General features: G+C 34.6%; 1 protein-coding gene across 1 annotated transcript; it reads right to left on the bottom strand.

Moving 5' to 3' along the window:
- Positions 1-3,959: 3,959 nt before the first annotated feature.
- On the bottom strand, positions 3,960-15,378 carry smpdl3a (sphingomyelin phosphodiesterase acid like 3A). Its single transcript, XM_030128847.1, has 8 exons — positions 15,172-15,378; positions 14,356-14,569; positions 10,901-11,045; positions 9,819-9,915; positions 9,233-9,396; positions 8,977-9,157; positions 6,757-6,881; positions 3,960-5,384 (listed from the first exon to the last, which is right to left on the bottom strand). The coding sequence occupies exons 1-8, from the start codon at positions 15,260-15,262 to the stop codon at positions 5,013-5,015; spliced, it is 1,389 nt and encodes a 462-aa protein (XP_029984707.1). The 5' UTR covers positions 15,263-15,378; the 3' UTR covers positions 3,960-5,012.
- Between the last annotated feature and the right edge of the window lie 542 nt (positions 15,379-15,920).

Genomic DNA, 15,920 nt, shown 5'->3' on the forward strand with positions numbered 1-15,920 from the left:
AATAAAATTACAAATTATTCTACTATGCCTTATTCATTTGGCTAGTTATGTTATAGTATATAGAGCAATCTTCATGTGTCTTGTGCAACCTCTAAATATTAATTAATTTGCATAAAATTTGGACCGAAGTAATTTGGCCAGATATGGAACCAAATGAAGGGTTCTCATCCAGAGAATCTTAAAAAAAAATTTTTTGGACCACCCTAATACGGATATAACTAGTTTTACTCAAAATAAACTGAAACATGCAGTGTTCCTAGCTCTACAATCTGGTATGTACCTGAACAGGCATTTTTATATTGTTTTTTTTCTTTATATCAGTCATAGTTACATAGTACTAATGTCTCCCTTCACAGCTAAGAAATCCAATCCACTGAACCACAAAACTTTCAGAAACAGTAGGAATGTTCAGCAACAATTTGAAATATATACCATTGTCTCACAATAATACATATAACCGGAGCTTATGCTGATTAGCCACAGTTTAGCTTCATCAATAGATTTCAACAATGATGCAACACCCTACATCGGAATGTTTTATCATAATTAGTCATTATTGTTTGGACTGAGACTGTGAGGACAGACGGAAAGCCACAATGCTCACTACTCACTCTAGTGGTACAAAGTGGTATTACAGGATTACTTAGTACATTTGTCTATAATACATATGACATCTCCATTATAACATGTTATAATGGAGATGTCAAGGTCAAGTTTATTTATATAGTACATTTAAAACAATGCAAATTGCCCAAAGTGCTGTACAAGTACAAGTGAATTTTAAGAAAGATAGACCAAGTTTCTCTTGAGGCTTGGTGAGTGAATGTGTATTTTTTGTGTGTGTTTGTTAAGATCTTTCCCCTCATGTGCCCCCGATGCCATTATTATTCCCAACCAGGCCTCCCTCTGCTCAGTGCCTGGCAGAACGTAACCGTGGAGACAGAGTTGGCGGTGAGCATGGCGATGGAGAGGACGCCATTGCCACGGTAACAGCAGTAGACCTCCCAGCCATCTGTTAGGTCACTGTTAGTGGCTATTATTTAACTACAGACCTGCCAGTCAGATACAACTAATAAACACTTTTTTTCTCTGTGTTGTATGAGTGGACACTTCACACTACAACACTGTAAAGTTTTAGAGTAACGCTTAAAATACATGTAAATGTTGTTTTAATGCTTAATTTGACTATACTCTAACTGGTAAAAGTGTGATATTGTCTGTACACTTCATTGTAAAACCTTTTACAGAGACATTTCTAACTGCACAGTATGCTTCAAGCAGAAATTCCACCACATTCTACAACTGAGGATATTCAGAAAGAATCAAGCATTTCTAAACATAAGATTTTCACATTATTTTATTATCAGTTTATCTGCTGATTATTTTTCACTTATGCATTTACTTAGCCAATCATTCAGTTTATAATGTGTAAAAGAAAAAGTAAAAAAAAAACAAAACAAAAAAAAAAACAGTTGAAATAAATTAACTAACATTTTCCACAACAAAAAACAGTAAAAGTCAAAATTTTGCAAGATAAAAACTCTGAAAAAATCACTCTCAGACCCATTTTAATTAACTGTTCTATTGCAGTAGCTCTACTAAAAAGCTTTAGATGATAATGCCACATATGTAGGTACTGTCTTCAGTCTTGTGTCTCCAGAAGAGACAACATTATGCCTATGAAAATAAACTTTAGTAGTAATATAAGCCAGTTTATATTCACTCAAGACTGTCTTTTTAAATAGAAATGCAACCTTCAAAGCACTTATTTTCATTTAAGAAAAAAAAGCTGCTAGTAATGTTCACAAAAAGGTGTAATCTGCATTTGGAGATGGTGCAAAGGGACATAAAAGAAGAAGAGGAGGAGGTGGGCCGGGGGAAATGCTGAAGTTGGTGGCTGAGAAACGAAAACACAGTTTGAACAGGAGAAGAATAAGACCGGGGTGGTTGATGGAGGGGGTGAAACTGAAGTGAGGGGGGTCAGATGAGGTTAGACGCTGTTCGTTTGACCCCTCCTGCACAGACAAACAGGCCTGCACAAGCTTTTACTGTGGCTTTCAGGTTATCCTCTCAGTTTCCCTTTCATGCTCTGTAAAGCACACAGGCGACACTGAAAACAAATCACATTTATTCAGATGTGCCCAGTGTTTTGTGTTTGGTTAAAGGACATTGTAAAAGGAAAACACATGAAAAATGCCATTAATATGATGGGAAAAGCATACACACTTATACACAGAGACAGCGTTTAAATGCAAAATGTTTCCCAGTGTTTTTGAAACATCAGTGGTGGTTATACACTAGTTATGGTAAAATGCAACCTACCATGAATCAAAAGAAAAAGATGATCAAATTTCACAGTATATCACACCGATATCTTGTGTGACATGCTGAGAAATATGTCTAGTTTTTAGTAGACTGTAGATCTATCAGGTTTACTTCTATACTTTGGGACAGAATTAATATATGAGTAGCATGTAGTGTGTGATTTTGAGCATAGCCTTTGAGTTAAGATGAAGTGTGGAGTTGCATTTAGTACAGGATTGATTAAAAGGGTGTAAATACTTTATTATTCATGTCCAGGGCATCTATCTACGTGTTTGTTTGTGATTAGATTTGCAACATAACTCGATAACAAACATAGAAAAGACAGTCAAACGAATTTCCTAATGAGTTCCTAAGTTCATTGTATACAAAGTGACAATAAAGGCTATTCTATTCTATTCTATTCTATTCTATTCTATTCTATTCTATTCTATTCTATTCTAACTCAGCAGTAATGTTGACCGTGACCTGCCCTAGTGGGGGCCAAAAGTCTAAGTTCAAGGTCACAGAATCGAAAAATTAGTCTAAACCCCTTTACAGTCTCTATTATTATTATTATTATTATTATTATTATTATTATTATTATTATTATTATTATTATTATTATTATTATATTATCTTTATTTTATATCTTTATATTTTATTATCACTTTTTTAGTATTATTCAGAGTCACTTGCTTGTGTATATTTTGTTGTTTCCGCTTATATTGACAGAATTATCTATGCCATATTTTAGAAAATAAATTCCATGCAACAAGTTCCATGTTTTTCTAATTGATTGAATTGGGTTCAGCTTTGAGATGCTTTTAAGGAACAATGTTGTTATAGTTTTAGTACCTTTTAAAATAATGGTGACGTTTCATAGGTATGTTCTCATCAGTTTTAAGTTTGTTTTTAGTACTGACTTTCATTGTGTTTATGTATATTTTTAGTTTGGATGTATGGCTTTTGTGTAACTTCTGTTACTGCTGCTGTCTTGGCCGGGACACTCTTGAAAAAGAGACTTTTAGTTTCAATGAGCTTTTTTTTCCTGGTTAAATAATAAATAAATGGTTTGAATAATAAAACAATAATAATACTAAAAAATAGGAAAAATAAAAATAATAAATAATAATGAATAATAAAAAAAAAAAAAGGTAACAAAAGATACCTCACATATAGGGTCATGCAGTTACATATTGTAAACAGGTACAACAGTTTAATCTAGTGATGTATTTTTCCTCTTTGGCATAAATAAACAACCATCTTTTTGAATGTGTATATGGTATATGATGGCCATATTCAAATTATCTTTTTTCATATATGTATGTGCATGCATATGTGTTTATAGAAGCATGAATTTAAGTCTGAGTACTGAACTGCAATACTTTTATGTTACCAACTGAAATACTGGTGTTACACAACATCTGCATCATTTGATATCGAATAGCAATGGAGTAAGTCCTGCGGGTCAGTGAATGCACCATAGATAGAGACAGATTTTGTTTCACGTATTAGTTTCACATAAGTTAACTCTTTTATCTATGTTCTGCTTCTGTCGTGTAGTATGGTCTTTTGTACTGATATTCTTTTACTCTTTTTCTTTTAAACAAATGTCAAACAAATCTCTACAACAAAAAAGCAGCTTTGAAAACATACTTTAAGAAACATTTTATTTATAAAAAAAAATAAAGGCAGCAAGTCACAGTTTCTTCCATATTCCCTATGTGATTTGTGCAATATGATCTGTATTTCATTTTTTATTTTTGTGCTTTTTTTCTACCAAAAAGAAAAGAAAAAAAATCAAGACAATCATAACATGATACATTTCACACACACTTTGGTATGTTTTACATTTCAAACATGACTGATTTTTTTTTTTTTTTTTTTGCAAGTTTCAATGACATGATTACCAATTGCACATTACGAGAACATGAGTACACACTAAAATAAACATCTGACATGGACATTAATCCTAAATTACAGATTCAGAATGTACCAACACCATGAAGTATAATTTGAGGTGGACTATTAAAGTATTAAAAATAGAACTGAAATATATCATTCTGGCCATAAGACAAAATCCCTCAAGAATCCATTGAATTAATCACAGTGTTGTTTGTACTGGTCCGAAGTGCAGTTTCTCAAAAGTCTTCTGTTGATTTCATTTTTCTCACCATTTCACTATGAATAGACTAGTTATACTACAGTGCAAAAATGCCCAAATAATGCAAAATCAGGACATGTGAACTCTGACAAATTAATTTACTTCTATTGCTCCAGAAAAGATGTATATTGCCAAACCATTATTTTATCTATAAAAGTTTTTTTTCCACAGAATGACCTGAGATGGAAGAGAGGCAACTGCCAGAAGTTAGAAAAAAGCGAGAAATAAGGACAATTTCTGCATCATAAAAGAGGCATTTTTTTAGGAAAATAAGGAACAGGTTAAACCTTGCTGCATTTTAGCTGCAATAGAAGTAAAAGTGGGTTTATTTTAAATAACTTTTCACCTTTTCGCTGAGTTTTTTTTTTGTGTGTAAGTGCTGAAAACATCTGATGAAAAAGCAGCTTAGGCAAAATGTAAAATATTTCAATATGGTAAATATCTGAGTGCAGCATACACAGTAAACTGCATCCTCCTTTCATTCCTCAAACATTAATCATTTTCAAGTAAAAATTACATCCAGTAAAGATTTACCAACTAGTAATTAAAAATGTAAATGCATCTGCTGAGTCAGATCCCTCATAAACCCTTGGTTTTGGTCCTCGGTCATGTTCCCGCCCCCCTCTGTGGCACATTTGGAGTAGGACACCTGGTCCAGGTAGAGCACAGCGCACACCTGGTTGAGCTGACAGCCTCCTCTGCAGATGATGCTGCTGTTGTAGCTCACCATGAAGTGGCTGAAATACTTGTCAAAGGCCTTGGTCTGTGGCAGCCAGAAGCTCAGGCCCAGCTGGAGGAGGCTTTGTGGCTGCAGGTCAGTCAGACCAAAAGCCTTCGTCATGATATATTCAAGCCTCCAGTCCGATCTTTGTTTCTCATTGGCTTCCGTCAGATTCAAATAGTACTGCCAGATATCCTTCAGAGAGAGAGAAAAGTAATGAAACAGGGAGAGAAAAGAAGAGAAAAAAAGGCTTAGAGTCTCTTTGAAAACCAGAAGCACGTTTTGTGTGCTGACTGACACTGTGATTAATCATCAAGGACTTCTTTATTCTATTTTTGATCATGGAGATAAAAGTCTGTTTTTCAGTCTATGGCATTTTCAGTTTGATCTAAATCTGGCCCAAAATACCTTCATTGTTCATCTCTTTTTAGTTTTATATGAGTAAAATTTCATAACTTTTAGATGAATTGTTTTACTGCAAGAGGTTTTAACATTCACGTATGGAATTCCACACAACTCTGGTCATGTACTGAACCTTAGCTTTTACAGTGATTCATGAAAACAAAGAGAAAAATAAACCTAATAAAGCAAAAGTTTTCAGAAATGGAAATTAAAGCACAACATGAACTAGAATGAAAAAAGCCCTAGAAGTATTTTTAGGGCGTCCTCCTAATGAATTTCTCTCTACATCTAAAGTTTCCTGTAACACCATTTATTATGAATTTAGCATTAATCAGTAGAAGTCTGGTATGTTCTCATATTTAATTTACTGATCATGTAGATGTTTATAAATGCTCGGGGTAAATTTAATGGTTATTAAATAAAAACAGAAAAAAAGTAAAGAAAAAGTGACATTTACAGCAAAATACATCACTAACCAACCATAAAAACAAGCGTCTCCAACCACTGTCATTTATCAAACCACGAGTTCTACTGATGATCAAGGTCGTAGAAGATGAGGGTGTTTTCGTGTTCATTACAGAGCCTCTCAGCGTCCAAAAAAAGATATATCTGATGTAACTGAGAAGCTCAGTTTTTCATTTTATCTGAATTATTTGACTGCATTGATAGGATTAGTTGTTAAAATATTAGTAAACATTGCAACAAAACTATTGAAAGTTTTGCTTTTTATTAAAGTCTCTTAATAACTGAGCTCTACTGTGCGTCAAGGAAGAAGTAAATGATTTTTCATAATGTATAAATCATGGTTTTCCTCATAAAACCTTAAAGACTAACAGAATATGTAAATAAAAATGAAAGAAAATACCCAAAAATAAAGTGAAAAAGAAACTAATTAATGCACTCTTAAGAAAACTAAAACATAAATTAGAAACCAATCTGAAAGACTACTTAAATATAACAACTAATTAACATTCCAAAACTACGATAATGATTTGCAGCCTTCATCAGAATCAAATATGTGTGAAGCAGATTCCTGAAGGTAACCATGGTTTTACAAATGCAGGTCAACATGCACCTCCTGCTCAAAAACAGGCACGCTGACCGAGCTGAAACCAGGCGCTGTGTTATGAAGATCATGAGCTGACTGTAGTAAAGAGTTTCTTACCAACACAGAGTAGTCTTTGGGGTTGAACAAGTACATGCGGAAACCTGGGTTGTTGGAAAAGGACTCCAGAACACTTTTGATGGGTGTGACAGCCGGAGACACAAACACAGAATTCACTGGTTTACCTGCAGATCAAGCAAACAACAAGGACATGTCAATATGTGGAAAGGTGAAGAGGGTGAATAAAAGTATGAGAATTCAGCCGCACAAAGTGGAAACCATGTTGCAAACAGCTGTTATAAAATGAAAGAAAGAAATTTGTCTTGTTTAATTCTTAAAGACTGAGCTATTTTTGTGATGACTTCAATATGAATTTTTTTCTACATCTAAGTGATTTATCGCCATTTATTATGATTACACGCTCTGCATTTTGCTTTTTTATGAAAATCAGGTATTTTCCTATATTTAATTTACAATTTTACATGTGGATGTGCATAAAAACTCATAAAAAAAGCTACTTAAAGTTTATTATGTCCAAGAAGAGAAAACTGAGGAAAAAGTGACAAACAGAAGATTGTATATCTCAGCCTCCCCAAATCTGAACAGTTATTGTGATATTAGCTTACACTTTACTCTTTTATTCTGTTTTCTTTACTGTATTTTTACTGTAAAAATACCATGAAATCTTCAGTAAACCTACTGCAAGATACAGTAATTTACTATAATTTGCACAACATCATGGCAAAATGTATGTGATTTGTAGTAACTAACCATATTGTTTTTAATTATAATAAAAAAAAAATATATATATATATATATATATATATATATATATATATATATATATATATATATAATGACAGAACCTTCTTATGTATTTAATTTGTCTTCTTTTCTGCAATGGTAGTGTTATTACAATGCATTTGTAGCTGTACTAGTTTAATTGGACCTAACCCTATCGTCTGAGCCTGGGCTTTAGCCTAAATCTGTCCATATAACTTCACTTTTGTTTATTCTAAAACTAATAAGAACCTAAAACCAACATTTATGCAGCTGCTTTCTCTATTTAACTATACAGCCGTACAGTAATTTGACTAAAATAGCAGTCTAGAACTGTCTAATTTTCTGATTTGTTATTATAAAGTTAAATTGTAGTAACAAAAACCAAACACCTCTTCGCCAGCACATCTGTTTTAAAGGTGGAGATGCACTGAAGATAATAATGTGTAAATCTGTGTAACAAGGCTCATTTTCTAATATTAATATGTGCATTTCAAACAGTTTCTTTGCCAGCATAGCTTCAGGGAGGAGCTGAGGTGACGGCGTTTAACAGCCTTTTAGTATTTACATAATTACCTCATAATTATCCATTATCTAATCTGCGATTCGTTTGCTATAAAGGTCAGTGCTTTAAGAAACTGCATTTACACACACAGGTTTTCTGCAACAACATGCATATCCAAAACTTCAATTACAATCTAGTAGCAGAGGAAGCACTCTGATCTTTTACAGAAATAACAATTTCAATACCACAGTGTAAGTGTATAAATGTAAAAGCTCTGCGTTCACAACCTGAATTAAGTATAATAATATTAGCATCAAAATATGCTTAAAGTGCCAGAAGTAAAACTGCAGCATTATCCATTTTAGAATGACATACTGTATAATACTAGGTTGTAATTATCAATCCATTTATGTGTTCATATTATTTTACTGATGGGCTTCATAGCCCATTATGATACACCATAACTTGAAATGTATTAATGTGTTTGGGGGGAAAAGTACAATATTTCCTTCTGAGATGCACTGGGGCAGAAAAATTTTAAAAAGCAGAAAATGGGAAGTAAAATACAAGAATGTAAAATCTAAAATGACCATCCAGCATTGTTGAAACCTCCCTATTAAACATAAAAATGTGATGTTATTGTCATGGCATGACACTAAATATGCATGACAGCCCAGGAAAATGATTAATTTAACACAAGAAATATAACTTTTGAGAGTAAAATGCAAAGATACCATTTTGTTAACATTAACATTTATATAAAAAAGGAAAAGAAAAAATGATGGTAAGAAGTAGAAAGTAACTTTTGCACATTTAGGAGTTGTTACCCTTGGCTACACTAACCAACGGGAAGGGTATTGTCATTAGTTGGTCGTCCGTCCGTTCAAAAACTTTGCCATACACTGATAAGTCAGGCCACTAGGGGCAGTAGTGCACCTGATAAGTCAGGCTGAGGGTTTTCAAGCACGCGCACGTTATGTTTTGGGGTTTTTTACCTCCCTGGTCCAGAAGCACCATGATGCTGTCTCTGTGGGTGTGGCCGTAGAATTGTCCTGCAATCACATGACTGTACTTCCTGAAAATAGTGACCAGCCTCTCGTTGTGGATCTCCCTGATAGCTGTGATGTTTCTGGTGAAAGGTAAATACCCGACTGGAACGTGGGCGATGATGAACACCTAGAGGAAGAAGGACGTGAAAAAAAAAACCAACAGAGACGAGGTATCACAGCATGAAAAGGGCTGTTAAAAGACCTTCTCCAGGTTTTGAGTGGCTTTCTGTAGAGTGTCCTCCAGCCACTCAAACTGTCCAGCAGGGTCGGTCATGTTCACTGTGGCTTTATTAGGACCGTAGTAGAGGATGGTGTTGAGACTGACCAACCGCAAACCAGGCTTCACCAGCTGAGAGTAAAAACCACCTGCATGTGCAGAACAAGAGTCGTCAGAGGAGGGAATGTCCATCGCAAAATTACAATGTAGTAGTTATTTTACCAATATCAACTTAGTTTCACTGTAAAGTAGCTTCAGTAGTTTAAAAGTAGCTTAGTGGAAAAATATTGAATCATTTTCTAGCTCTGAGGTGGAAACAAAATGATGGATGATATGAACAGATGAAAAAATAACAAGAGACAGACACTTCTAGCATGTTTGAAGAAAAATTTAACTGTTTCCTGTTATTCTCCGGAAATGAAAATCATACAATAAATTACACTAAAAACACAAAGTGAAACAAGATACTGCATGTAAAGAAATATAAAGAAAATGTAACTGTGATGTACTGTAATAAACAAGACAGATATTACCTGCAGTGATTTATCAGAAGCTGCTGTACAACTCTTACCTTGTGATAGTGTGAGCAGGGCGTCGGCCTGTAACCATGGTTTCCACAACCGGGCAGCAGCTTTGTAGATGTCATTAGTGGATGTCGGCAACTGGTCCTAAAATAGAGAAAAGAAAACACAGTCTGAGAAAGATACAAGCTGTAACACAACTGTACAATGCATCACATGAAGCCAATACTATTAGTATTACTGCACAAATACAAACTGGGAATCAGTGACAACTTGTCTTTTGATAAAAGCCAGTGCTGAGGACGACACACAAAAAAAAGAAATCTAAATAAAATACATTTCTGGTGTCTGTCATATAAAGTTCATTTAACAATCGAATGTAGCTGTTTTCAACATCCTGTTTTTCTAGTTCTCTCACCTGAAGTGTTATTATCTAGTTTCAGTCACTGCAGGTGTGTGTCTTACTTTTTAGCAAAACTTATATGTGTAACAGGAAGGCAGTGTTTACACAATAAAAGTTCTGTTAAGGAATGAACAGATTCTATTCAACAAAATGCCACAGGGGTTATATTTTGAAACTGTTAAGGGGCTGTTGTGTTTGTGTAACGCAGTACTTTTAACATTAGAAAAAGTGACTGGATCAAAATACAATCATTTCTTCTCATTAAAAAGAGGAAATTGGAAAACAGGTGTGACTCTAATGCAGGCATCCTTCAAATAAAAGCCTGGAACCTTCTGCACAAGAGAGAAATAAAGGCCATGGCTAATATCTGACATTTATAATCAAATCTAGTTACAGTAGGTTTGGCTGATAGCAATTTTAGCATGTCGTGAAACTCAGATATATTCAATTTAAATAATACAAAATAATAAATACCTGCATAAATAAACCTGGATCACTAAGCATCAAACCAACAGTAAAAAGTCGAAACCTAAGGCAGTTTTAGACTCTACACCATAAACAGTAAACAGTAACATATGATCCAACCACAACTATAAACTATAATATTGTGGTTACAGTATCTACTGGTCATTTGGTTCATAAAATGTCCAAAAGCCCAGGACAATACATTCATATGGTGTGTTTTATCAGACCTGTGTCACAACAAAACTGAAGTGTTTGGTCCTGTACCTGTGGCCAGTAGTCGTGGTTTCCAAGGGCCGGGTAGACTGTCAGGTTGGGGAAATGCTGTCTGATGGTCTGGGTCATGTTACTGATGACCTGGATCACCATTTGTGTAGAGAGCTCATCTGGAGGGACATGAGGTGGACTGTCACTGTGAGAAAGATGAAATAAAATGTTATTGGTTTTCCCAGGTCTGAAAAAGCCACATTTAATATATATGTTTTAATAAACAGAGACTAAAGACTTGGTGGAATTGCATGGCAGCTGGTCATCACTATTCATATAAGTGTTGCATTATTACTTTTTTTTTTTTTTTTAATCTTAACCCATAAAGACCCAGAACTAATTTTGTAGCAGTTCCCAAATGAATTTTCCCTGTATTTTTAACCTTTCTTAAGTGATTTATCAATTTTTTTCCTAATATTATGCTCTGTATTTTGCATTTTTATGTAAAAATTAGGTATTTTCCCGTATTTAATTCACTGATCTTGTAGATGTTCATACAAGCTCCGATTAAAGTTGAGGGTTATTATATCAAAAACAGAGAAAACTGGAAAAAAGGGACTTTTTCTGTCCAATCTCTCATTAACTGAACATAAACCCAGTGTCTCCATCCACGGCCATTGATCCAACTCCATGGGTTTTACTGGTGAATCAATGTTGTAGAAGATGATGGTGTTTCCATGGTAACTACAGAGCCTCCATGACCATGAAAAAAAGACAAACTGTATTTTACACCAATTATTTACATGGATTAATAGGATTAGTGGATCAACAGGTATTTAACTTCAGTAAGTGATAGTGGTTGCCAGTGGAGGTTTGGGTCTTTATGGGTTAAATTCTACCTGCAATTGATTTTTTTAATTTTATTTTTACTTAAAAGTCAATTTGACATACACAAGAGAACAAAAGTTAATTATGATTAAATGACATATGAGTGCAAGAGAAAAGCAAATACCTGTATTTTCAGTTAATATTAATATAAACTTTTTAGGATCCTGCAGAGTATTTTACTGAAAGAAAGACGAATCTTCCACAATCACCACTAGTCTTGTTTAAACCCTGGATTTACCTCAGATAATAAAGTCTGTTTGAGATTTTTTGTATATTTTAAAACTGGTGATATGTGAAATATCTGTCTGTCATTTTAAAAACAAAATAATTAATTTCTGTTTATGTGTCTTATATTATTTATACAAATTTCTGTTTATATGTCTTATCAGTCATATACCGGTACTTTCTGTCCAAACCCTGAATATTACAGAAATATTCCACACGATGGTGGAATTTCCCTTTAACTCATAATACGAAGCACAATGACAATGAAACAAAGCACAAATCTGCTTGTGCGCTAACTTAATCCTCTGCCTCGGGGAGTCTTTGATAATTCAGCGGCGAGGCGTTCTCTTAAGCACGTTTAATAAGCCTATGAATTCCTGACTTAGCTGATTATTTGCAGATTAACAGAGAGTTATGTTGAGGTCTGAGGGCTGTGAGTGAGTCTCACAACTTGAGCATTGGGTTCATCTGTCATTATCACACTTCAATATGTGAATGTAGAGCACGTCTTCAGGCTAATTTTCATGGAACAGATAACACTGACTCTTGATTCAGGTCTAGTGCTTCAGGGATTTATTATCAACACATATTATAGCACTTCATACTAGAGGCTGCGAGTATTTTAATAATCAATCAATTATTTGCAGAGTCAGGACTTTTAAAACTGCAATGTTTGTTTTTTTTGGCATCACTGATAAAAAAAAATCCACAATTACAGTAGTCTGAGAGGAAACAATACTTCTACTCCTTCTCTGGACTCTGTTTTCAGGCTGTAGAAAATCTACAAAATCAAGAGTCTGAGAAATTACAGGCGTTTTCAGACTAAATATTAGAACACTGATCAGACTCTGGCAGGTTTTTCTTCTGATTTCAAAAAGTGTCATTACTTGTTACGTTTTTAACAGAATTATATTTAATCTGTAACTTACTACTCTTCAAAAGTAGACTTCCTGACCCAGACTGCAGCCTAGAAAGATGCAAAAGACTAAAACTTCATTTTCTAGGGATTGATATAGGATTCATTTGCTAGGTATAATGATATAAGCACAAACTCTTTTAAAGCCCAGAGCAAACTGAACTCTCAGACTGTGTAGCTAATAACTATGTGCAGGTTTAAGATCGTTTTCTGTGGCTATAAATGTTTGGTAATCACATCATTATTTGAGTGCAAACCAATAAACCACAAGCAAGACGATAAAGTCAAGTGAAATCAGGTTTTTGTTTTTTTTGTTGTTGTTGTTGCTAAATTAAAACCAGTTCTAACAGAGGAAGTAACACTTGTCTTTGCTGAAGTACAGGAAAGTACACAGAATACACTTGTGGTAATTAACTGAAACTCATTCCACATCCTCAAAATACTAACCTCAAACACCAACACGACCACTTCTTGTACTAATCCTGTAAGTGAAAGGTCACAGATACATAGATATATACTTAGAAATGTTGGTGCACAAATGTCTGTGCAGTTTAGTGAACCGTACATATTTTTATTTCTGTACTTATACTGTTACGGACCAATGATTGTATGTTGACTGCTGGTACATATGCTGACAAATACCCAAATGAATTTCCCCCCAGGAGATTAGATTAGATTAGATTAGATTAGACTTTATTGATCCCACAACAGGGAAATTCAACAGTATTATGTATCATCAAGTTTTCTTTTACAAAAAGGCAGTTATTTTGACCAATAATTTATATTTCAGCTCTTTTAGCTTCACTCTGTTTTTTGACATAAAACAGCCTCAATAAAACCATGAATCACGGTTTTTTGTACCAATACATTAGCGTCTCTGGCATCAGAAATCTTTATTCTGAACACTGTAATGATAGGTTTTGGTCATGTTTTAGAATTTTAAAGTCGACATTCTACACTTAGCTCCTTTAAATAACAGCCAAATACAGAATTTCCTCCTTTCATTTTAGAGTGTAATCAACTGTAGACAACTAGGAGCAGTTAGTATTAACAATAGTTGACTAACATCTATGTTTAACTCAGTGTACAGTCATTCTTTCAAATATTCCCACACTTTAGTATTCAGTAGAGACTGTGAAAAAGTGACAAAGAACAGACCTAAATTTGGAGCATTTTGTCCATTTCAGAACACTGATTGTGATTGTAATTCAGACTGTAGGTGGCAATTCTACCTCAAGCAATTTAAGAAGAACTATAAAATATCCAAACATATGAAAGTGTAACAGCTCAAACTGGTTTTCAAGTTGACTTCCTTTATAAAGACAGAGGAGGATATGAAACCAACATAAAACCACCACAACTGTTTCTATTAGGCTGTCTGAACATGTTCCAGTAACAAACTCCCAGACAGTAGTGTCATATATGCATTAAAAAGAGGATGAAACAGATTCCTTATCAGCAGCGCGTATGTTGAGTCTGTACCAACCCGGTCCATATGATGAAGTCCTGCGGCTGTGTGAGCGGAGCCATGTGAGTGAACGCTGACTGGATGAGGCGATACGGGGAGTCACACAGGAAGTCCCCGAACAGACCGGCTTGTGTGGCTGGGACTCCTTTGGAGGAGTAGCACACCTTGGTGGGGTCAGGAGACAGGTTGTAGGTGGGGTCCAGGTGGAGGTCAGTAATGTGCCAAAACCTGCCTGAAGAGACCAAAGGGGGGGTTGGAGAAGAGGAAATAATGAGACCAAAAAAGTATACGACAGTCAGGCGTTACAATAGAATAGAATAGAATAGAATAGAATAGAATAGAATAGAATAGAATAGAATGTCATTGTGTGTACAATGAAATTAGGAAGAGGACTAAATATGGGATTTTTAGCATTTTGAGAGTAAAGTCTTAATACTGTTTCATTTAGACTTAGGTGATCAATCACAGTGTCTACATTTATAGTTCATGATATGGTGTATGTTCTGTAAATTCAATAACAGACCGTATTGTACATGATGTTTTTTGAATACTTTATACTTTTATTGATAATTTCCAAAACTAATAATTTCTGTCCAGAATTAACTCATTTTGGTTCATGTTTGAGCACAATAAGATGGTTTTCTTTTCTTTCTGTTTTTTTTTTTTTTTTTTTTTTTTTTTTTTTTTTTAATCTGCACCTTAAACGTATTATTCAGTTTTGTGTGGTCATTCAGCCAAGACATGCCTAGTAAATAAACAAAAAGATGTATTCACTTGGTGGATTATCGTCGTGTCATTTCCCTCCACGGCTCCAGGTACCGGGTTTCCACTCACCTGTGTCCGACCAGGAGCTGCGTCCAGCGGGAGCCGCCTCCAGCCGAGCCGCGGTGCACAGGAGCAGAACCAAACAGGACAGGTGGACCATGATAAAGAAAAAAAACAAAACAAAACAGGGAGAACAGCGGGTTACAACACGGACATACAGGCTAAAGAGGCAGTAAGCAGCAGTGTGTCAGTCTCACAAAGTAAACAGGAAGTAAAGTGGGTACTGGTCACGTGACTGTGTTTTGACGCGAATGGGGCGGAGTTTAACCACACGGACTTCTACTGAAGAGGAGCCTTCATTAGTCAGTAACACATTAACAAACGACTTAATGATTTAGGATTTAATAGAAAACAATGAAACACATTCACGATGGTAATAATAAAAGTAAAGCAGCATGTATTTATTTATTCTGCTGCAACATGAAATAAACTTAAATCAAAGTTATCCCAAAGGTTAGGCTTCATAAATCTTAGAAAAACATTTCCTTTCTCATGTGTCTGTGATTAGTTCTTCATAAATACTTATTTAATTCCTTGTAAATTCAGGTGGACTGTTCCCAATATTAATAATTTTACACATTCTTTAATTATATTATTCTATTTATCATGATTCTATCTGTTCTATCTTTCTCAGTATCTATGTCTTTTTATGATTTAATTTTCATGTGTTTGTTTCATTTTTCATTTATGTATCAGGTAATATCAGCTTCATACTTTTTCTTTAAGGATTTCTTTGTGGTTGTTGACAGGAGTGGTGC

This window comes from Sphaeramia orbicularis, chromosome 24, assembly GCF_902148855.1.
Source record: "Sphaeramia orbicularis chromosome 24, fSphaOr1.1, whole genome shotgun sequence".
Taxonomy (NCBI): Eukaryota; Metazoa; Chordata; class Actinopteri; order Kurtiformes; family Apogonidae; genus Sphaeramia; species Sphaeramia orbicularis.